This window comes from Lepidochelys olivacea (genome assembly GCF_965140295.1).
Source record: "Lepidochelys olivacea isolate rLepOli2 genome assembly, chromosome: 18".
In the NCBI taxonomy this organism is placed as follows: domain Eukaryota; kingdom Metazoa; phylum Chordata; order Testudines; family Cheloniidae; genus Lepidochelys; species Lepidochelys olivacea.
Window position 1 is genome coordinate 13384474 of NC_140428.1, and position 21112 is coordinate 13405585.

General features: G+C 57.1%; 2 protein-coding genes across 7 annotated transcripts in view; one reads left to right on the top strand and one right to left on the bottom strand.

The window, feature by feature from the left end:
• Positions 1 to 16101, top strand: part of CROCC (ciliary rootlet coiled-coil, rootletin) — a 62801-nt gene extending 46700 nt beyond the window's left edge. For 3 of the 4 annotated variants that reach the window (XM_084651532.1, XM_084651531.1, XM_084651533.1), the window contains 8 exons: positions 4274 to 4489; positions 5381 to 5605; positions 6081 to 6230; positions 6950 to 7150; positions 8131 to 8262; positions 9816 to 9857; positions 12031 to 12210; positions 12496 to 16101. In XM_084651532.1, coding sequence (XP_084507658.1) covers positions 4274 to 4489; positions 5381 to 5605; positions 6081 to 6230; positions 6950 to 7150; positions 8131 to 8262; positions 9816 to 9857; positions 12031 to 12210; positions 12496 to 12570 — 1221 coding nt within the window. In that variant the 3' untranslated portion in view covers positions 12571 to 16101. The remainder of the gene's footprint in view (positions 1 to 4273; positions 4490 to 5380; positions 5606 to 6080; positions 6231 to 6949; positions 7151 to 8130; positions 8263 to 9815; positions 9858 to 12030; positions 12211 to 12495) is intronic. The other variant, XM_084651534.1, reaches the window with a different exon arrangement.
• Positions 16102 to 17376: 1275 nt separating this feature from the next.
• MFAP2 (microfibril associated protein 2) overlaps positions 17377 to 21112 on the bottom strand; it is a 31748-nt gene continuing 28012 nt past the window's right edge. For all 3 annotated transcript variants that reach the window (XM_084651556.1, XM_084651555.1, XM_084651554.1), the window contains exons 7-9: positions 20521 to 20608; positions 19802 to 19875; positions 17377 to 19283 (exon numbers count right to left, since the gene is read on the bottom strand). In XM_084651556.1, the coding sequence (XP_084507682.1) occupies positions 19180 to 19283; positions 19802 to 19875; positions 20521 to 20608 (266 nt within the window). In that variant the 3' untranslated portion in view covers positions 17377 to 19179. The remainder of the gene's footprint in view (positions 19284 to 19801; positions 19876 to 20520; positions 20609 to 21112) is intronic.

A 21112-nucleotide genomic window follows, 5' to 3' on the forward strand; every position in this document is an offset into this window, starting at 1 on the left:
TCGCTGGCCGGGGAGGTTCTAATGGACCAGGGATAGGAGCAGAACCTGAAGGCAAATACGTAAAGAGAGGGTGAATGAGGACACCAGGGGAACAAGGCATTTCAGATGGGTTGAAGTGAGCCCTGTGTGCGCTCGTTGGTCGGAATTGGGGTGGGGGGATCAAGGCCATTTGGGGCACCAGGGGGTTAAAATGAGTGTTTAGGGCCTCTCTTCTGGCTGCAGTGGGCACTGAATACCAGCTTGATGCACCCGCCTCTGGATTGGGTGCTTAGAGATTCACCATCGTTCACCCTGGGTGGGCAAGGATCTGGTTTTCCCAGCTCGATCTCCCTGGCTGGTGGTGAACGGCCTGGGCTGACTGCAGTGGGGATGCCCGATGCCTGCAGCTCCTGGCAGGGACTGAGATCATTACTGCAGATCTCCTTGCCTCCGGTGGGAGATCCAGGCGTGGAGTCCAGTCCACTGCCGTGCTCCCGGCGGGGAGCCAAGAGCTGGGGGGGTGGGGGCAGCAGGGTGTAGGGATTGGGGAGGCCGGGCAGCAGCCCAAGCTGGGAGTCTGGCAGCCTGGCTTGGAGCAGAGGCTGGGCAGCAGCCTGGCTGGGGAGCCGGGAGCTGGGCCAATAGCCGATGTAAGTCTACACAGACACTGCGTCGCCCTAACTACGCCTCTTGTGGAGGTGGAGTTACGATGTCGGTGCAGTAGGGCACTTACATGGGCGGGAGCACAGCTGTAGTGTGGACACTGGCATAATTAGGTCGACGTAGGCTGCTTCATGTCGACCTAACTGTGGAGCGTAGACCAGGCCTTAGACTTGGGGGCGCCCCAGCCCCATCATCTCTGCGAGGTTTCTGTGGGATAGAATGTGGATCGAGGTCCAGATCCACTCGGAAGTGGCTTCATTTTGCATGCTAATGTGACCGGGATCTGCTTGCCTGACCTCTGATTTACTTACACCCATGGAGATCAGGGCCCCATTGCACTGTGCGTTGTGTGTGTATGTACATAGGCACTCACACACGTGGACATGGACACGGACACACACCTGTGTACACTCAGACATGGACACACTCACACATGTGGACACTCGCACACACACACATTCACACACACTCCTTGTCCCCAAATCACTTACAGGCTGAACAGACCAGACGGACATAGTGGGAGAAGGGAAGTGACTTGACCAAGATCCCCCGGCAGGCTTGTGGCAGAGCTGGGACCCATGTTTTCTGAGACTCAGTCCGGTACCCTGTCCCCTAGACAAAGCTGCCTGCCCCTGATCTGTCAGGCTATGGGGCTCTGTGCCATCGCAGGCCTCCCAGAGGCGTTGGGAAAGAGATCCAGCGGGGTATTGGATCTGCTGAGCTGCACTGGGCAACAGACAGGGCATGAGAGGTGAGACTCCTCCAGTAACTCCCTGCCCCCCAGGCTGGCACTGGGGCTAAATCCAGGGGGCTGGAGGGGGGTCTGCTCCATCCTCCGCCTGCAGCGGGCGTGCACCCTTGCTGTGCCTTGTGGGGCTGGCTTTTGGCAGCGAGGGGGCCTCTCTGCCTGGCGGAACTCTTTGCTCACGGTCCCAGGGGCGCCCCGTGTCTGGGCTGTGTGTGTTATGTCTGCCGGGCTTGGAGGCCAGCCATGCCTTTGGGTTAAGGAACAACGCTGGGAGGCTGCCAGTCTGGCAGGGCCTGGGTCTGTCGGCTCAGATGGAGGCCAAAGAAGGCGTTCTGCTGAGCGTGCAGCTTGGGAGCGGTCTGGGAAGGGGAGGAACTGTCTTTCTTGCAGGGGTCTCTGCCACTAGCCGCGCTCGAAGCCCCGGGAAGGGCCAGGTCCCGGGACGGGGGAGGGTGTAGCCGCATCGGCTCTCCCTGCATTCTGCCCTTGCAAAGCAGGAGGAAACTTGCTGCATCTTTGTCTCTTAGGAGAACTTCCTGGGGCTGTGGACTCAAAGGGGAGGGGGCTGTGGGCACCCCTCGAGGCGAAGGCCAGGCAGATGGGCGCCCCTGAGAGCCTGGCTGTCCAGGGTAGGGCTGGCAGGGCCCTGCTCAGCACAGACGGACGCTTAGGGCTACACCTTATAACAGAGCCAATTGCCGCCACACTGGCTCTCGGCTGGATGTGTGGCCTGGGGAGACTACAGTGCCCAGCATGCAATGTGGCTTGCTCTGGCCGGCCTTGTCGCAGTGCATGCTGGATCCTGTGTGGTCTACTACCCCCTCCTGCACCCTGCGCTGGAGCATGGAATTAACCCCTGCCCGACCAGCCTTTGTCCCGGATCCCAGGGATAATTCACCTCCCCCGTTCTCGCAAAGATCTTCCAGCTCCGGGGATCTCTGAGCTGACTCTGGGGAGGAGGCCGGCAGATTGGTGGCCAACACGCACGCTGGTCACTGATGCACTGCGCTCCTGGGGACAGAGAGGAGTCTGTCCCCCATCATGGTCGCTGGGTGCAACTGGGACTGTCACTTGGCGAGTAGGCTGGGCAGCAGAGCACAGGGTTCTCCCAGGGTTGGGGCTGCCTATTACTGTTTAATATTTGTATTGTGGTGGAACCTAGGAGCCCCAGTCCCGGACCAGGACCCCCTTGTGCAAGGTGCTGTACAAACACAGAACAACATGATAACATCCCTGCCCCAAAGAGCTTAGTTCATAGGGCCCCCCCATCTCTTGATAGCCCTTCGGCTCTAGGGGTGGTGCATCTTTCAGGCTTTTGGCTCACAAAGGCCAGGGCTGAGCCCTGGCCACTCTTTGCAGATTCCTGCTGGCACCTGCAATGCCGAGAGCTGACCTGCCAGGGCTGTGGCTGCCAGCCCCCCCTCAGCCCTGGCTTGTAGCACATGCTGTCTCCTATCCCCTCCACGATAGCAGGGGAAGCCAGCCCCACTGCTGTGTGTCAGCCCCTGCTCCCCACCATCCGTCGGGATGCGGGGTGACGGCTGGACGTGGGAGCCCACAGTCTCTCTGGCCGAGCGTTGAGCAGCAGCTGAGCCAAGCCATGGCTTCCTGTGTGGCGCTGGAGCTGTATTGAATTCCTGCCTTATTGTAACCAGCCTCCTGCATGCCTGGAATGGGAGCGAAGGGGGGAAGGGCCTGGAGGTGGAATGGGGCCCAGCTGGGCTCGCAATGGGGCCCTGTAGTCTCTGCAGATGGAGACTTAGGGCTGGGTGCTGCTCTCCCACTCGCCCCCCAGGCTGCTTCGCGCACCCTTGTGAGCGGCCGCACGGTTCAGTTTCACATTGGCCCCCCTGTCACGCTGCAGCGGACCTGCTCTTGCTATGCAATGCTCAGGGCTGATGTGCATGGGCAGAGTCGCAGGGGGAGAAGGGGTGTAGGGCTGGGATAACGGAGGAGGCTGCGGGTCAGGCTTGAGGGGCACCAGCAAACCTGGGGGCTGGGCCCAAGTGCCGGAAGGGGGAGGCGGGACACCATGGGTTGAGCATTGAGGCTCCTCAGCAGAGTTGTAGGGGGATGTAAGATTGGAATAGCAGCAGGGGGCTGCAGGGTGGGATTGAGGGGCATCAGCTGGGCTGGGGCAGGAGCCCAGGCTGGTATAGCAGGGGATGCTGCAGGGTGGCACTGAGGGTCATCAGCTGGGCTGGGGCAGGAGCCCAGGCTGGTATAGCAGGGGATGCTGCAGGGTGGCACTGAGGGGCATCAGGTGAGCTGGGGGGGAGCCCAGGCTGGTATAGCAGGGGATGCTGCAGGGTGGCACTGAAGGGCATCAGGTGAGCTGGAGGGGAGCCCAGGCTGGTATAGCAGGGGATGCTGCAGGGTGGCACTGAGGGGCATCAGGTGAGCTGGAGGGGAGCCCAGGCTGGTATAGCAGGGGATGCTGCAGGGTGGCACTGAGGGGCATCAGGTGAGCTGGGGGGGAGCCCAGGCTGGTATAGCAGGGGATGCTGCAGGGTGGCACTGAGGGGCATCAGGTGAGCTGGGGGGGAGCCCAGGCTGGTATAGCAGGGGATGCTGCAGGGTGGCACCGAGCGACATCAGCCGAGCTGGGACTGGACTCACTGGGGTGGTGCAGGCGAGAATGCAGGCATGTCAGTATTGCTGTATAGGGACCCTAGGGCTGGACTAGCAAGGGGGCTGCAGATCTTTACAGCCGGACGTCAGCAGGGCTGGGTGTGGAAGTTGAGGCAGAGACTGCTCAGGACTGGCCATGCCATTCATCTTCCGTGAGCCCTGAGCTTACCCTGTAAGGCCCCAGAGCCAGATGAGCCCTTAGCCTGGGGAGAGGGGAGGCGGCTGGTGACTCTTCTCCCCGCTGTCCCCCAGGAGAAGATCAGCAAGATGAAAGCCAACGAGGCCAAGCTGGAGAACGACAAGCGGCGCCTGAAGGAGGTCCTGGACGCCTCGGAGAGCCGCTGCACCAAGCTGGAGCTGCTGCGGCGCTCGCTGGAGGGGGAGCTGCAGAGGGTGAAGCTGGTGCTGAGTGACCGCGAGGTGGAGATCCAGGTGCTGCAGGACCGCGGTGACACGCTGCAGAGACAGGTAGCGCTGCCGTGGCTTCTGGGCCGGGCCTGTGCCCCGTGGCAGACCGAGGCCGTGGCAGCCTCTTGGCACCGGCTGCGCCCTCTCCTCCTGCAGGCTCTCTCTGCGTTTGAGGGGAAGGAGCCGTGATGAGGCACAAAGGCCCACGCTGCTGACGGGCTGCACCTGCGTGTCATAGAGCGGCGCTCTGGGCCAACTCTGCCTCAGCGTGGGGGGCAGGGAGTGACGTGGCTAGTGGGTCTGTGATTAGAATCATAGAATATCAGGGTTGGAAGGGACCCCAGAAGGTCATCTAGTCCAACCCCCTGCTCGAAGCAGGACCAATTCCCAGTTAAATCATCCCAGCCAGGGCTTTGTCAAGCCTGACCTTAAAAACCTCTAAGGAAGGAGATTCCACCACCTCCCTAGGTAACGCATTCCAGTGTTTCACCACCCTCCTAGAGAAAAAGTTTTTCCTAATACCAATCTAAACCTCCCCCACTGCAACTTGATTATGTTGCCTTGGGGTCATCATCCTGGTGCGGTGGGTGCGTGAGCACCATGGTCCAGCCCCTAGGCAGCAGCTCCCTACCCATGAGCTGGGATGTGGATTTGATCTCCCCGGGAGTCCACTACATTGCTGTCCCGAGTGGGTGTGGCCTACTGGCTAGGGGGCGTGGCCTAGCACACTGGACTCGCCGGCTCCGCCCACTGCTCCTCTTCAAAGGATCCCTAACGGCAGCCGGTTTGGGTAACGCCAGCAGGGCTGGCAGCGCTCCAGCCATCCCAGTGCGGCCCCTGCCACTAAGGGCAGGGCTCTGACCGCAGAGCCTTCGTGAACATCGGATAGCGACTCGGGAGATGCAGCCGGGGGCCCTGGCTCATTGCCGGACTGTGCCGATCCCGCTGCAGGTCACCGACAGCGAGATGAAGGCCAACGCCCTGCAGCTGTCTGTGGAGCGACTGCACCTGACCCTGGCCAGGGCCGAGGAGGGCGAGAGCGCCCTGAAGGACAAGGTGCAGGGCCTGGCCCTGTCTCTGTCAGAGAGCAGTGCCAATGCCGGTGCCACCCAGGAGAAAGCGCTCCAGCTGCAGAAGGCGCTGACCGCCAGCGAGCATGACCGCCGAGTGCTGCAGGTGGGAGTCGCCCGGGGCTGCCAGGTGCAGAGAGGCAGTGTGTGTGTGTGTGGGGGGGTCCGGACAGAGATTTCCAACAGGATTGAGGGACACTGGCAAAGGTGGGCGGGGAATCGGGCCAGGACTGGAGTTCCCCAAGGCTTCCAGCAGGTCGGGGTTGGGCGCATTGGTAGATCTAACTTGGATGGGCCGGGACTGGCCGAGCCAGGAGGGGCTGCACGGGCATCAGGAGCTGTAGGGGAAACTGCTGGCGCTGCGCCTGACGGTAGACACCTCCTTCAGTCCCACACCATCCTCCCCGTGCCAGCCACCCCTCCATACAACATGGGGACCGGTTTCCCTCCCCATCGTCTTTGCTGCGAGCGGGTGGCTCCGTCCTGCTAGCGCTGGGTTAATCGGTCCAAGCTCGTGAAGCGGGGAGCTCTGCCGGGACCTCTGTGCCCTTGGGGTGTCACCGCCTCCCCTCCTGCCACAGGAGCGGCTGGACGCTGCCCGCCAGGCGGTCTCAGAAGCCAAGAAGCAGAACAGCGGGCTGGCCGACCGGGTCCAGGTGCTGAAAACTGAGCAGCTGGAACTGGAGGTGCAGAAGGAGGAGCTCGAAGGGCAGGTCCGGCAGCAGCAGGAGGTGAGGACACGGCGCCAGGTCGGGATTGGGGGTGACTGTCCCATGAATGTAGTCCGAGCTGGCCAGAGCTCGGATCAGCTGGGCTGGTATCGGGGCAGGGAGGCAGTAGGGGAGCTGACTCCGTAGAGACGTAGGAGTGCTGCAGTGGGTCATGTCTGGCTTTCCATGGTGATCCCAGCGAGAGCATCACTTGGGTGCCACCGGCACAGAGAACGGGACGCGTATGTGGGGCAGGGAGAGCGGTTTCCCCAGAGCACCCTGTGCCACTCATGTCCTGTGCTGGGATGGTGACCCCAGTGCTACATAGTCATGGGGGGCTGGAGGGAGGTTTTCCTTGGAGCATCCCCTGTGGGGTCACTTGTAGCTCCCCCCAGAGAGCATTTGTACACAGGGCTCCCTGTGGATCTGTGACCTCTGCCTGTCCAAGCCAGGGCATTGGGAGTTGAAGCTGCCTTTCCTCGGTGTTTGGGCCCTTCCTGCCCCGCAATCCAGCATTCCCAGGGGGCTGAGCCCCTCGGTTGTTAAACCCCTGCTGTCTCTCACGCTGCTCTGTGCCGACAGCCGCGTGCTGGGCACAGGCACTGACCTCGGGTCTCCCCCATGGAAGAGCTGATCTCTAACCACTAGGCTACCGGGCCGATCCCACGTGCCTATCACTGGAGTGGCTCCCTGCCCTGCGATGTTGCGCTCAGCCACGTCTCTCTTCCCCTGCTGCCCAGCTGGTGCGCCAGTGCCAGGAGAGCGAGAGCGCGGCCCTGCGGAGCCTGCAGAAGCTGCAGGAGGACAAGCACCTGCTGCAGGAGCGGCTGGGCAGCCTGCAGCGGGCACTGGCCCAGCTGGAGAGTGAGAAGCGGGAGGCGGAGCGCTCCTCCCTGCGGCTGGAGAAGGACAAGATGGCCCTGAAGAAGACCCTGGACAAGGTGAGCGGCAGGAGCAGGGGTTGGGGCTTGTGCCTCTTTCCTTCTGCTCGTATGCATGGCTCCCGGTGCTCTCCCCCCGGCACACACAGCCGGAATGGTACAAGCCTGTTTGTAGGCTTCTTATCCAATGTCCCTCCACGAAATGGCACCAGGATTAGCCATGGGGAGATTGTTTTGGGAATTCGCTAGTTCCATGCCATCTTCCCTGCTGGCAGGGGGCTGCCTGATCTTGGACAGAGTATGGGGGTGACAAGCAGGGGTTGCAAAATTCCACAGGATCCTGGGTCTGGCACTAGGTTCGAATCCCGAGCTGGCATTTGTACTGAGAGCGAATGGGGGTGAATGCTCAGCTTGGCTTCCAATCAGCTGTGACTGCTGGGGCGTGAGGGAGATTATCCCTGGCATCGCAGGGCGTTACACTCGGGAACGGCCTGAAATCTTCTCTGTCCGTTCAGTGGCGCTTCGGTCATTGCATTTGTGCTCCTGTGCCTGCGATTTCAACTGGCAACCCGTGGAATTAGACTGGCCGTAGCTGACAGCCCCTTCCTGAGCGACCCCCCCACCCGTCTGCCATGGGGAAAACCCACCCAACAGTGATCCACGTTCAGTTACTTCCCCATAAAGCTGTGCCTGGCAATGTGCTCTGAGCCAGCACTCAGGGCAGAGAGAAACATAGCCAGACTCCCATGATCCTCAGCTGCTGCCTGCAATCCTCCGGAGAGCACGGCTTGGGGACCCAATCCTGTTGGAGGAGTCGTTTCCCCCTCCCGAGAGCTGTGGTGTAAGGGCTCTAGTGAAGAGTGGGGGCCTTATTGCTCCCCAGAAGTGAAGGTTTACAATGCAGTGTGGACGCTCAAGTGCAGGCTTGGAATCTCCAAGTCCACCACCCCGACTGCCACGGGCCAGGGCGTAGTGTGGAGTGTAGCCATAACCAGTGTGGCCTGACCCACCCTCTCTCCCTGGGCTTGCGTGGCCGGTAGGTGGAGCGCGAGAAGCTGAAGACGCACGAGGATTCGGTGCGGCTGTCGGCAGAGAAGGGCCGGCTGGACCGCTCCCTCAACACGGTGGAGCAGGAGTTGGCGGAGGCTCAGCGGCAGATCCAGCTGCTCGAGGTCAGCCATCAAACCTTCCTCACTGAGTGCTTTGTCCTGAGCAGACAGGGTGGGGGGGCATCTTTCCAAAGCCCTAGACACAGTCCTGGTTCCTGCTGACCCCTGGGGGTGGAAACACCCCGCGGTTCTGCTCGCAGCTTCAATCACGCGCTGCCATGGCTGTTAGGACGTAGCCAAGATTCAGGGTGTGCCGCACCCTACCCAGATTATGCTGCAGGGTCAGGGCGCTGTCGACGGGGCCTCTTCATAGGCTCCCTTGCCTGACCTTAACCAGGATCTTTGTGGCCTCAGGCAGGACATATTTTCATGGTTCTGCACAAAAAAACACTGGGGGTGCGGGGAAGGAGGGGCCAGAATGGTGGGTGGGGACAGGTGAGGGATGAAAGGACAGGGTGGAAGTGGGGGGAAGGGACACAGATGGTGAAGACGTGGGTCTGAGAAGGGTCAAATACAGTTTAATCTACAAGGCAGGTGTGCTAGGAAGGGCTAGTGCTGCCTGTTTTCTTGGCCCTCTCCCTGCAAACAGACTAACGGCGGAAACCCCGAGCTCCCATTGCAGGCTGTTTCCTAGCTGCTCCGGCCCGGTGGATGAGCCCCAGAGCCGAGCGGGGTGGACATGACGTCATCTCTGCCAGTGGGTATAACACGAGGGGGAAGGTGGTTTGGGAGTTAAAGCCCAGGCCGGAGTGTAGGTCAGGAGATCCGGGCTCGCTCTCTCCGCTTGGCCACTGGGACGCCATGTGAGCTGGGGCCTGGCGCTTCCCCGCTCTGTGCCTCCGCAGGGATGGGGACGGAGCCCTGGGGTGTGCGACGCTGAGCTGTGGAGGCAAGGTGCTGTGGAAGTGCGACTCGTCAGAAGTTTAGGGGGGACCCAGCCTCGACTTTGCCCTGGCATTGAAGGGTTAATACTTCCTCTAGGGAGACGGATAGCGGGGAGCAGAGGAGGGGGAAGAGCATTGGGTGAGCAGCACCCATAGCTGTGCTGATTAATAGCCAGTGACCTGCCTCTGCTGCCAAACTCCTCCCTAGCGCCTCCCAGCTACCCTCCCCCCCATTCCTTAAGCTCTAGCGAGGCGCGTCCCAAGGCCGCCCTCCCTTCCAGCTACCCGAGCCGGGGCACAGCCTCTCCCTACACGGGCTGAGACCCATCACCTCGTTACACACCTGCACCCTCCTCCCAGCACCAGCCTGGGGTGCTGAATGTGTCCAGACTCCCAGAATGCCCTGCTGCCACCAGAGGCGCGGGGCACGGCTGCACTGAGCAGATACAGGAAGCGGCAAAGCCCCCAGGACTGAGGCAGGCAGGGGCCCTGCAGCTGTATCCCTGCCCAGGGCCTGATCCAAAGCTCATTGTGGTCGATTGAAAGACGCTCATTGATCAGACTCATGTGCAACTCCCTCACCCCCTTGTCACCTGGAATCCTTGGCTCTCCTGGGAGCGGGGAGCCTCGCTTACCTGGCCCCCTCCCCTAGCTCAGATAACCTTTGAACCCTGGCTCTCACAGGTGTGCTTACTGACTTCTCTCTTTTGGTTGGGCTGCTGGTCCCTGCAGGAGAACCTAAGCATGGTTAGAAGGACGATAACGTGTTCCTGGGTGAGTTACGCCACTGGCTCAGTGCTTATAGCTAGTCCTGTGTGCGGGAGCCTCTCACCCAGCCCCTCCCGTACGACGCTCCCCCTCTTAACAGAGAGCCAGTCTAAAGCAGACCAGGGCTTGCTGCGCATTATTGTTACTCATATTACAGCCAGCATAACTGCCATCAGGATCCTATCATGGGAGGCCCCATACAGGCCTGGAGTAGGAGACCACCTTGCCAGGTTACCATCTGTATGGGCAGGGGGTGGGAGGGGAAACTGAGGCACAGAGCAGAGAAGTATCTCGCCCAAGGTTACACAGCATTTCAGTGGCAGAGCCGAGAATAGGGTAGAAGCTGCCACGGTTTGAATACGCTGCAGTTGAGTGCAAACAACTCACTGGGGATTGAACTGGGGCCCTTCATGAGCTGCTACGGCTTGTACGAAAGCCCCCAGACTCCTGAGCTGGGGCCTCCAACGGTTTCGTAGCCCCTGTGGCGTGAGGACATCCAGGGACCTGTAACACGCACTCTGAGTGTGTTACACAGGCAGTGACTGAGGTGAGAAGCTGCCGTGGGTGTTTCTGAGAAACCAGCAGCCAGGGTGCCGCGTGACATGCTGGGGACTTTGGCTCCTGAGCCTGCTCTGGGGCTCCCACTCTGGTCCGGCTGAGCCCTAAGGGAGTTTTGTCCCACGTTCTCGGGTGTGCAGGAGCAGGTGGTTATGAACCGGAGCCTGCGGGAGCCCCCTGCGGTCGCTGGCCTGTGTGAGCGCATAAAGTCCTGGGGCCTCGTCTACACTACATCACTTACTCCATCGCCACTCAGCTGTGTTGCAAACAAAACTGGTCAGCAAATGTCTTCCAGTTGGGAGCCAGTTAAGGGTTTTCCCTTCCCACAAACTCAGTTTTCTAACTTTTTTCCACTTGGGGAGGCGGGGGAGATCTTTTCAAAAAAAGGAGGGAAGGAGGCAAGAGGGCCTCAAAATCCCAACAGAAAATGGCACCGTCTTGGTTTCCAAAACCCGAAACGAAGTGACGCTGGGTCAGTTTTGAAACCATTAGTTTTATTGTCCTGCTTGGAGCATTGAATCAAGGCTGCCATTGTCCCCTGGAGAATTTTGTTCTCTGCCAGGAAAATTTGTTTGGTCAAAATATGTCCCCCAGCTTGCATTAAAACCTTCAGCAGGCTGGAAGGGGAACGATGCTTGTGCGTGGGCATGCGTAATCATGGTTGAACCCTGGGCGGGGCCTAGGGCCCTTAAAATAGCCGCCTTATCGCACAGCAGCCACGCAACCAGCTTTGAAGGTGGGGTTAAATTTGAAGCCAGTGCGGTGCTGAGGTCCACCAGACCTAGTGTGGTGACGAATGGTCACATCCAAGGCAGCAGAGAAGCCGAGGGACTGTGCAGCGGACTTCAGCCAGTACTTGGAAGAACCCAGGCTGCAGACAGAGACAAACCCAGCGCGGGTAACCGATCAGATGCTGCTGCAGTGGCAGGGCACTTAGAGCTGTAAACAGGGCGCTAGCCTATGAGGGCGTGTGGGAGGAGGTGACTCCTCGCCAAGGTGGATGGTGGCCCTTCCACATGAACCGAGGTCTGAGGCTGGCTCCTTCCTGTGTCAGACACAGTGGCATGGTAGGATGGCGCCTCTGTTTCCTTTTAAAGTCCCTGGTGTCTCCAAGCCAGGGAGGACGCATGTGGGGGGGCTGTTGCGGCCCTGGCTGTGAGACTGCGCGGGCTGTGTCAGTAGGGAGCGGGGAGGGGGGGCGGGAAACGAGGCCAGTGGTGGCTAATGAGGGCAGAGTGATGTGATCACAAGGGGGGTTGTTTGGGCCTGGACTAGAGCAGAAGCCAGAAGGGAGCAGGTGTGTCTCTGCAAGAGAGAGAAGAGCCGTTCCCCCCCCCCTGCCAAGGGATACTTAACCAGCTTAAGCCGTGGAGCCAAGGCTCTCCCAGCCCCGAGAGAGCCGACTGGCTCAGAGCCTGGATTGCAGGCTGGTGGCCCTCAGCAGTAACTCACAGACAGAAGGGGTGCAGGGGACTTTTTTTTGCATGCGGGAGGGGGAGGGGGGAGAAATCCCAAGCTGGAATAAATCAACCCTCAGAGGAGGGCCTGTGTGGTCACTAGATCAGAGTGGCCCCTTGCCTGTGGAAGCCTGGATGTATGGCCCCTCCTCTCCCTTGTTCAGGCTCAGGTAGCGGAGATGGAGCAGACCCAGTCCCAGAGCCTGGTGGAGACGGCCGTGCGCCACCGGCAGGAGCTGCACCTGGAGATCGAGCGGCTGCGTGGCTCCCAGCTGCAGGCAGAGCGCACGCTGGAGGCCAGGGAGCGAGCACACAGGCAGCGTGTCAAGGGGCTGGAGGAGCAGGTGAGCGGCTGGAAATTGACTAGCCGGGAGCTCCCCAGCAGCCAGGGTCCCTACAGTGCCCGCTGCTGGGAGAGGCTGAGACTGGAGCAGTAAGTTCCCCCCCAGCCACTGCCCTCCCACCGCTCCCTTCCAGCTCCCATCCTCCCGGATTCCTTTGCCTATTCGGGGAAATAGCCCTGAAATCCTGCTGCACCGTCTGGCTCTGCCATGGCTTTGGGGGACCCCCATGCAGCCAAAGCGCTGACTGGATCCCCCCCCTTTTTTTTTTAACCCTCTCCTTCGCAGATCTCGACGCTGAAGGATCAGCTGCAGCGGTGCCAGTCCCATTACTCTCACTCCTCCCTCCTCTCAGGGAACTAGGCTCCCTGCCACTCACTAGCGACACTGTGACCAAGGAGCCTTCAGCGCTAAGCCCCCTCCAGCTTTATGCTCCAGCCCTGCGGTGGGGAAATTGGGTTTGTATAGAGGGGGGATGCCCCTGCCATGGGGACCACCCTCCCCATACAGCCCTGTGGATTCCTTGGGTGCTCAGCCCTATACAAAAGACAAGCACGCACACACGTTCCCCTGAGCGTGCAGCGAGTCAGGGCCCCAGTGGGTTGACGTGGAATCGGGGAGCGTCTCAGAGCTGCTAAGTTGCCTTCTCCATGAACGTATCGTTACTGATACGCTATGAATGAAAAGTAGCTTGGTAATCAGTGACAACCGTCAGCCTGGGTCTGATTTTCAGCAGCGCTGAGCACCCCCAGCTCAAAAGTACAGTCCATTGGAGCTAGGGATGCTCCGCGCCGGGAAATCAGGGCCCCGGTGGACTTGCTTAGAAGCCACCTTCAATCCTTTTGTAGCATCTTTCCAATGGCGGGTGAATTGTTACACTGAATAGCAGCCCCCTTCCTTCTGAAGCGGGGATAGAAGGTAACGTTGGCTAGTATTCAGAGCAGGGGAGTGAGGACTCCTGGGTTCTCTTCCTGACGCTGACACATCGTATGATTGCCTCACTCTGTGCCTCAGTTTCCCCATCTCATGCAAGGCTAATAATACTGACCTCATAGAGGAATTCTGAGGCTTAACTAATTACCCGTGATGTGCTTTGAGATCCTCTGCTAGAAGGTGCTCTGCAATGGGTTTATTCGTAAGCAATATTATTAAGTTTAACAGAAACAGTGGCTTCTTTGTCCAGAGGGTCATGTTGGGGGCTAACATTTAAAATGCACCTCTGAAGAGGAGAGTGCATTTGCAGGCCGACGATTGAATGCCCCTGGGTGACTGGAGACCAAACATGGGCTCAGTCACCAGTGAAATGGGTTTGCTGATCTGTGTCGTCCCGCTATTTCATTAACCTAAAAGGCCCCTTTAAGCAAAAATATATTTTGGGGGTGGGTGGGGACCAAAAAAAAAAAATCTACAACCAAGCTGAACTAGGTCTTGCAAAACCAGCATTTACCTTCTCAGCAAGGACATTTCTGCCATTCCATTTTTTAAAAAAACAGGACTTTCCTAAGGGTAATACGCTCATGGAGGAGAATGTATATTTGATACATGTCATTTTCTACTGCAGTTTTTACCAGAGGTTTGGAAACTTTTCAATACTTTGTCCTAACCTGCTTCTGCAGCTCTGGTTCATCCAATGTGGTGTTGCCCAGAAGCCCCATAACCCTTTCTATAAAATGGAAGGTGGAAGATTTTGTTGTATCAAGGATGTGAGTGTTTGAGTTGGGTGCTCTGCTCTATGCTGGCCTTCCCCGTTTTTTTCCCTTAGAGCAGAGAAGGGTCAGTTTCACAGAACCCAAGTCTAAACAGCTGTTGAATGTTTGCTCCTCCTTTCCAGATGTTTTCTCCTTTCCAGGAGCATCATGCTCTGCTTGAGCATGTTGTCTGAGAATGTACCCATAGCGTGACTGTGTGTCCATTACCATCTCAGGGCCCCGCTTCTCCCAGCACCCTTCTCACATCCAGCGCCTGCACTGGGACGGCTTATTGTAGTAAGCAATATGTGCTCTAAGTACACCCTGAGCTTGTAGCTGCTTCCTAAAACCAGCAGGTGAATAAACTCCACCATCAGAGCTATAGTGATTATTTGTGCCAGCCAAATCCTAGTTTACTGCAGTGCTAGTGATCAAGGCGTGGAAAGTTGAATGACCCTGAAACCCAGAAGAGCTGAGATAACTGGGTTAGGAGACAAATTGACCCTGAAGAAGTTCTTTTTCCACAATAGTAACAAGTTGATCATTAGTGTCCCTTAGAGTGAGTAGCCTTGTCCTCAGTGTCTATTTAAAGAGACCCTGCCAGCTTGGGTACTGATGTCTGAAAAGTTTTAACTTATTCCAGGTAACACCAAGATCATGAACATTTATTTTTCTCAAAGATTAGTTTGTGAAGTTGACAGCACTGTGTGTTTAGTCAGTTTCACTGTGTCCCTTGTTTTATGGGGGGGTGGGTTAAGATCGGAAAGTGTGATTGTTAACGCCACGCCTTTGAGCCAGCAGTGGCCCCGTCCCTCAGTTTGATGAGCAGAGCTGTCTAGGCTAATTACAGGAGCATCTCTTCAGACTTTTCTCCTGCCATATTGGCTGCTCTGGTTGTGTGTCAAATGAAAGAATCGGCTGAAGCAGAGCAGCTGTTAAATTAGAGCAGGAGAAGGAACTGCACCTAGTGGAGGTGGCATTTGCAGGGAACTTTTCTCTAATAACCACTGTCCCGGCTTTCTTGGTAAGGTGACTAGAACAGCACCCAGAGGGCTCTGACCTTAGCCCCCAGCACTAGTGTAATGTAACCCCCACTAGCACAGAGTTCTGCCCCCCCGGCCCGTGCAGCTGGAAAGGAGGAAGTCAAATTAAGTCCATGGAGGCAGCCCAGGGCAGAAGTGAGCCTGGCTCACTCAGCCATAGCATAAGCTGTTTACTTAGAACACCTGGCCAAGCTCTAGCTTATCTGGGGCCCAGGCAAGCACCTTCTCAGCTTAGCTGTGCTCCATTCACAAGTCAGACGACCTAACTTTTGCTCTAGGCTCCGAGTCAACCTAGGCCCTTTCCCTCGCCTGCATCAGCACTAACGCTTCTGCAGGAACCGCCCTCGGTCTGTCCGTGCTCAGTGACGCAGGTGTAACTGATTGATTGGAATCCAGCAAACAGCTCTGAGGCTGCCCAAGGAAGCTAGAATGCATGTGTCCCTTTCAGACGGTATTAGCCCTGCAGAAGCCAAGACTTAATTACAAAAAAACAAAACAAACACTAAAAAACAGCACCCTTTCAGGCTGTAGTTTTTTTAGTCCTTTCACGCCTGGAAAAATTCCTCTCCCAGCCAGTCTGTGACACTAAATTGACAAGGCTCAGGCTGAGCACCCATGGCAGCAGCGTGCTAGGAGGGTGTTACTGAAATCCTGGTTCTCTAGCACAAAAGTTTTCTTACAGATGGGTGGATGGTTTTCTTTTTAAAGTGACCAAGTTTTCTACTAGAAATTCCTACTTTTTGTTGTTGTTTTTCACTTACGTAACAATCATGCCAGGAAGAGGGGTTTTTTTTATAGATTACATTGGTACTTTCTTGATGAATTTGGACATTGGGGGAGGAAAAAGGAGAGCTTGCCCCACACGGGGTTGGTGCTGTGGGGAATGTCAGACTGTCAACTAGCTCACCTGGCATTTGAAGTCCCTAGTGGTCAGTTCCCTGGAAGCTTAGGCAATGGAAAGACCAACCAGGGAACTCTGTGTCTCTGCGTCAGAGTTTTAAACATGTCCAAAGTTTGTATAAATGTTTTACAGGGGGATTTAAAAAAAAAAAAACACAACACACCACAGACAGGACAGTGCTCAGCCTGTCTCCCCGCTTTTGCTGTCAGGGAGCGGCACCCGGTCCAAAGTCACATTAAACAGGAAGAAAAATGTGTGCCAAGTGAGTGTGTGTGATTTCATTCTCTCCTGCAGTAAGTTGCTGCCATTGGACTAGAATTATAGGGCTGGAGGGTAACGCAAGAGCCAATCCTGGGCCTTACCCCGTAGCAGATTGCTATTTGATTCATGTTTATAGATTATAAAGCCAGGAAGGACCTCCTGACTTAATTCGTATTTGAGTTAACATGAGTATATAGTTTTACCGCTGTCATACAGATCCCCTCAGGCTAGCGGGGAAACTGACAAGGATGGTCACTTTCAGGTTGTCACCAGGTGGAGCTGGACTATCTGACTCCTGGAGCCATACCTGCACTAGCTCCGATCAAGCTAGCATGCTAAAAATAGCAGCGTGCCCACAGTGGCGGGATGGGATAGCTGCCCTGAGTGCAATTGAGTCGGGACCATCGATACATAGGTGGGCAGCTAGTCCAGCCCACTGCTCCACTTTCATTTTTAGCATGCTCCCATGTAGACCTAAATCATCCTGCTCCTGCTGGGGAAAGCTAGAGGCGAACTCGTGGAAGCTAATGCTTCATCCAGCGCTGTCTTGGTACGGATTGAGGTCCTCTAGGCTGGCAAGGAGGGAATGTGGTCTGAGCCCAGGGACAAGTTACTGCTGCTTAATCAGCTCCTGCTTGGCCGCCAAGGGGTTGAAGTGTACAGTAGAACCTCAGAGCTATGGCCACCTTGGGCCTGGGGGTGGTCCGTAACTCTGGAATGCTCAGAACGCTGAACAAAGCAGAGTTCAGGCTCCACATCCAGCAGCTGACAGGCCAGGCCAGGTTTCCACAGCAGCTGAGCCCCTCCCGGGGCTGCCCCCTGCATGAGGGTGAAGGGGTGGAGACAGGCTGCCCCGATGTGCCGACCTTTGAGATGCAATACAGCCATAGTACAGTATTTGCTTTTCTTTTTTTGGTCTCTGCTGCCGCCGCCTGATTGGTTACTTCCAGTTTCACGTGGTGTCTGGTGGACTGGCCAGTCTGTAACTCTGGTGTTCATATCTTGGAGGTTCTACTGGAGTGAAAATGAGGGGCTGGAAGAGGAAAGGGGGAAGCTGCAGCAGAAAGCACTAGGCTACTCCCTTCAGCCTAACCAGGACTCTGGCATTTGGCTCTGTTACAATGTTTGCAGGATGCTCTTTGTTGTCGGGATTTTGCTGAAGCCGCAGTGGCGTAATGCAAACTATTTTCATAGTAGAGCGTGTGGCAAGTCACTGACCAGCCCTAGCTGTTCCTCCCCCAGCTGAAGCTGTGAGCAAGCTCAGTGCCGCCAGCCGTGACCTTTTCGGGTTGTTTATTTTTTTAAAACATTCATTTCGTACAAAAAAAAAAAAAAAGGAATTATCCGTACAACGCTACAGCGAAAGCAAGAAAACCAGAACAGTACAGGAGAATGCAACGCTGCGGGGCCCCTCTAAGCCCTGGGAGCAAGTGAGCCTGGGCCAGTTCACCGCCCGCAGTCAGGGCCACATCTGCATCAATGGCCCAGCTCCTTTTTTACAAAAGCTATTTTGCAGTTGCTGTACTCAGCATTGCCATTTAGGAGCCTAAATCTCATTGACTGCCAATGGGATTTAGGTTCCTAAATCATTTACGCACAGAAATGCTGAGCACGGTAACCCTAAATACCTGGCTGGAAGGGAAGGAGGGGAGGGGAGGGGTCCCCCGGTTGGATCAGGTCTGGAGCTGCAAGAAAGACAGATTCCTGGCTCATTGAGGCAGAGACGGCCAATGATTTTTAAGTGAACAGTGGACCACAAGGCTCCCCTGCAGGTGGACACAGCCGGGAGTGGTATGGGGGGGCTGGAACCCGTCCGAGGAAGCAGATGAGATGAAGGAGCAAGAGCATGGGGAAAGAGTTAAAGTCCACACCTGAAAAGGGCTGACTTTGGTAAAGCACAGAGGGAGATGGTACGAGTGGCCTCCATCCACCCGTCTGTGCGGTGTCTACCTCAAAAGAGTCATTTTCTCTTCAAGTAAGGACCAAGTGGGAGCAGGCACCAGCATCATCCGAGCTCTGAGTTTCTGAAGGGCCGAGCTCCTACAGTTGCGGTTGGCTGCAATGGGCGTAAGTAATTTGCTCTAGCAGCTGACCTCTCTAGCCCGTCATCTCCCCCATGGGATCCAAAGTCCCTGCACGGAGAGAATGGGCTTCTCCCATCTCTGCAGCAGCACCCAACGATGAAACTGCCAGCTGTCAAAATACGCCCCGGGCTGCCTCTCGGGCAGTAAAATGTACCTGCTGCAGCCCAGCTCAGACATCTTCAGCCGAGCCACTGTTTCCCTCACGGCAGTCGCCGCGGGTCAGGTAACAATCGGTGCTATCCTGACACTTGAGCAGAGGCGAATGGGGGCATGTGCCAAGCTGCCACTCAGCCAGCTGGCGCGTTCACAAGGAGACCGGGGCGTGAGGCAGAGTGGGGGTGGGACGCAGCGGGCAGAGCCCAGCTACAGCAGCGTTGTGGCAGCTATAGAGTTGACCAAGCCCGGCACAATTTTGGGGCCAGATGGGCCCCAAACAATAGACCCTTGGGCCAGCATCCAGGATGAGCTTCAAACTGCACCCTGGTCCAAACCAATGAATAAAGCAGCAGCCATCAAATCCACTGGAAAGGAGGAGGAGGAGGAAGGAAAGACGGGGGCAACGGTCTAAGAAAGCAGCAAAAGGGTGGGGTGGGGTGGGGGGAACAGACCAGAAATTCAGACAACCCCTTACACTTGTTCTCTTGGATACTCTACGTATAAATTGAGCCAGCAGCCCGGCTGGGCTGGCGTGCGCCAGCTGAGTCCAATCAGACTGCACTGGCTCAGCCCAGCCCCTGCCGGTGACTCTTCCAATATCATAAAAAGTAATAAAAAAAACATAAAAATCCCTATATTATGTGCACAAAATGGACTTCTATGCTGTTTCATGCACCATGTTTCCTTAGCACCATTGATTTCATGAGCACAATGACAATGTTATTCTACCGGGGCAGACGGAAGGTAGCTCAGGGAGAGAGCTTTCCTCTGGGTCGGCTTGGCCTGGCCTTGAGCAGAGTTGTGGCCTGTGCGTCTGCTGGGGCATCCGCCGTCCAGCCTTAGCAGCCGCCGCAGCTTCTGGCGCAGGAGGTAGCCACGGTCTGGCAGAGGCCGCTGGTTGCCAGCACGCCGCATTTGGAGAACTTGTCACGGCACAGGTCAGCTGTGAAGGGGAGGTGAGGAACCATGAAGGAACAGAGCAGAGCTCAGGGGAACAGAACACGAAGTTTCAGGGTTTTGTCAAAACTGAAAACCAGAACTCCAGAAAGTTTCTACAGCTGAAGATTTGTTTTAATCCCTGTCTCCCCCGGGGGATAAAAGAAATCAGTTCCTGAGCAGCTGTGTCCTGGAGTTTAGCATCTTAGGGGCAGAGGGGCCAGCCTGTCCTAGGAGGGCAGAGCGACGACTTAGTGGCTGGATCCTCTGCCAGCTTACACACCTGCCTCACCAGCCTCTCTGTACTGATTGAGGAGTGATTTGCACTCACTGCACAAGTTTAGGGTCCCCACAGGGTGTGAGCCAAGTCTCCCTGCTTTTTGGAGAGCTGCCATTCAGCCAGCCTCCAGCTGAAATGTCCCCGCCCGGGGTCCTCCAGAGACCAGGACCTGTCCCGTCTTATGGGCCAATTCACACTGCGGCAGCAGCTCAGCCCCGGGGGCTCCTGGTGCGTCACTTCCTTACCTCGGAGCAGCTCTTCGTGGGCGCAGACAGTGCGGACACAGATTTCCTTGTTAATAACGTACACCCGTCGAAGGCTGAAAGGGAGACCAGAACACACGGCCTGAGACACCAGGGTGGAGGGAGTCCTGGACGTTGAGAGTGGGGGAAGGGCTCTTTGGCACAAGCACGGGCAGAGAGCAAAGTGACCTGTATTTTCACGGCCAGCAGCTGAGTCAGCAGCAGAATGGGGGAGAACTCTTCCCCTCTAACACAAGCCACAGGGCAGAGGCTCTGGGGGCCCGTGGGAAGGTGCTGGAGCACCAGGGGCTCTCTGGTACCTATGTCCATACACTAGCTCGTGGCTGTCAAGGGAGGCTCACTCAAGGTCTGCCCTATCTCCCCCGCCCCCCCCCCCCGTGTTACCACGAGTGGGTTGTGCACGTGGACACGGGGCGAGTGAACGGGGCCGCTCACGCTACAAGCTCCGGTTCACTGGCTAGTGAGGACAAGCGTTACAAGCCCCTGCCCGTGTGTAGCTCAGATTCACTCCGGGCAAAGGGGCAGCCCCAGCCACGGTTCGTCACACCGCGAACTCCGAGCAGCCCAGACTGAACTGTTTGTTTTCCTTTATTAAATGCAGAACTGGGCCATCTTGGGGGATGCTCCTGGGACGGCCTATGAAAACTCGGGGCCTGGCCCTCCAGCCAGGCCATGCGGGTGCAGCCCTGCCTGCCGCTTACCTGTAGAAGCAGATCTCGTTCAGGCACTGCTTGCAGGGCTTGTGGACGGAGTAGAGCCTGGTGCAGGGATACTGCTCCTCCCGGCAATCTGCCCAACGAGAGAACACAGGCACTGGGGACCGAGCACTAGCACCATATTGAACAGTCCGCTGACTTCCGCAAACTCAAGAGCAGCTGCTGTTGCTCTGACATGGGCGTGCATGGGCGGTGCCTGGCTCGGGGGGGAAGCTGAGAGGTGGGGATGAGTGTTTAACAGGGACCCACAATTTCATTTCAGATCCCTTGGTCAGCAAGCCACCCATCTCCCTTAACCCTTCCCTGAAGGGCAGCCTCTCCTGTTTCTTCTGCACTGGCTGCTGGTTCTGCAGCATGAGCCCAGCTGGAGTTCGGACCAGTCTGGGGCAGCGCAGGGCTGGGGGAGATCTTCAGTGGGCCCAGTCACCAACTCAATGGGAGTGCCATGCCAGGCATTGACTCGGATGTTCCTCAGCCTCAGCCTAGTCCTGCTTCCCTGAGTTAATGAAGTGCCACACAAGCAGAGTGGAGATGGAGTAGGAATGTCCTCTCTCTGTTATACTTTTCATCCCGTAGG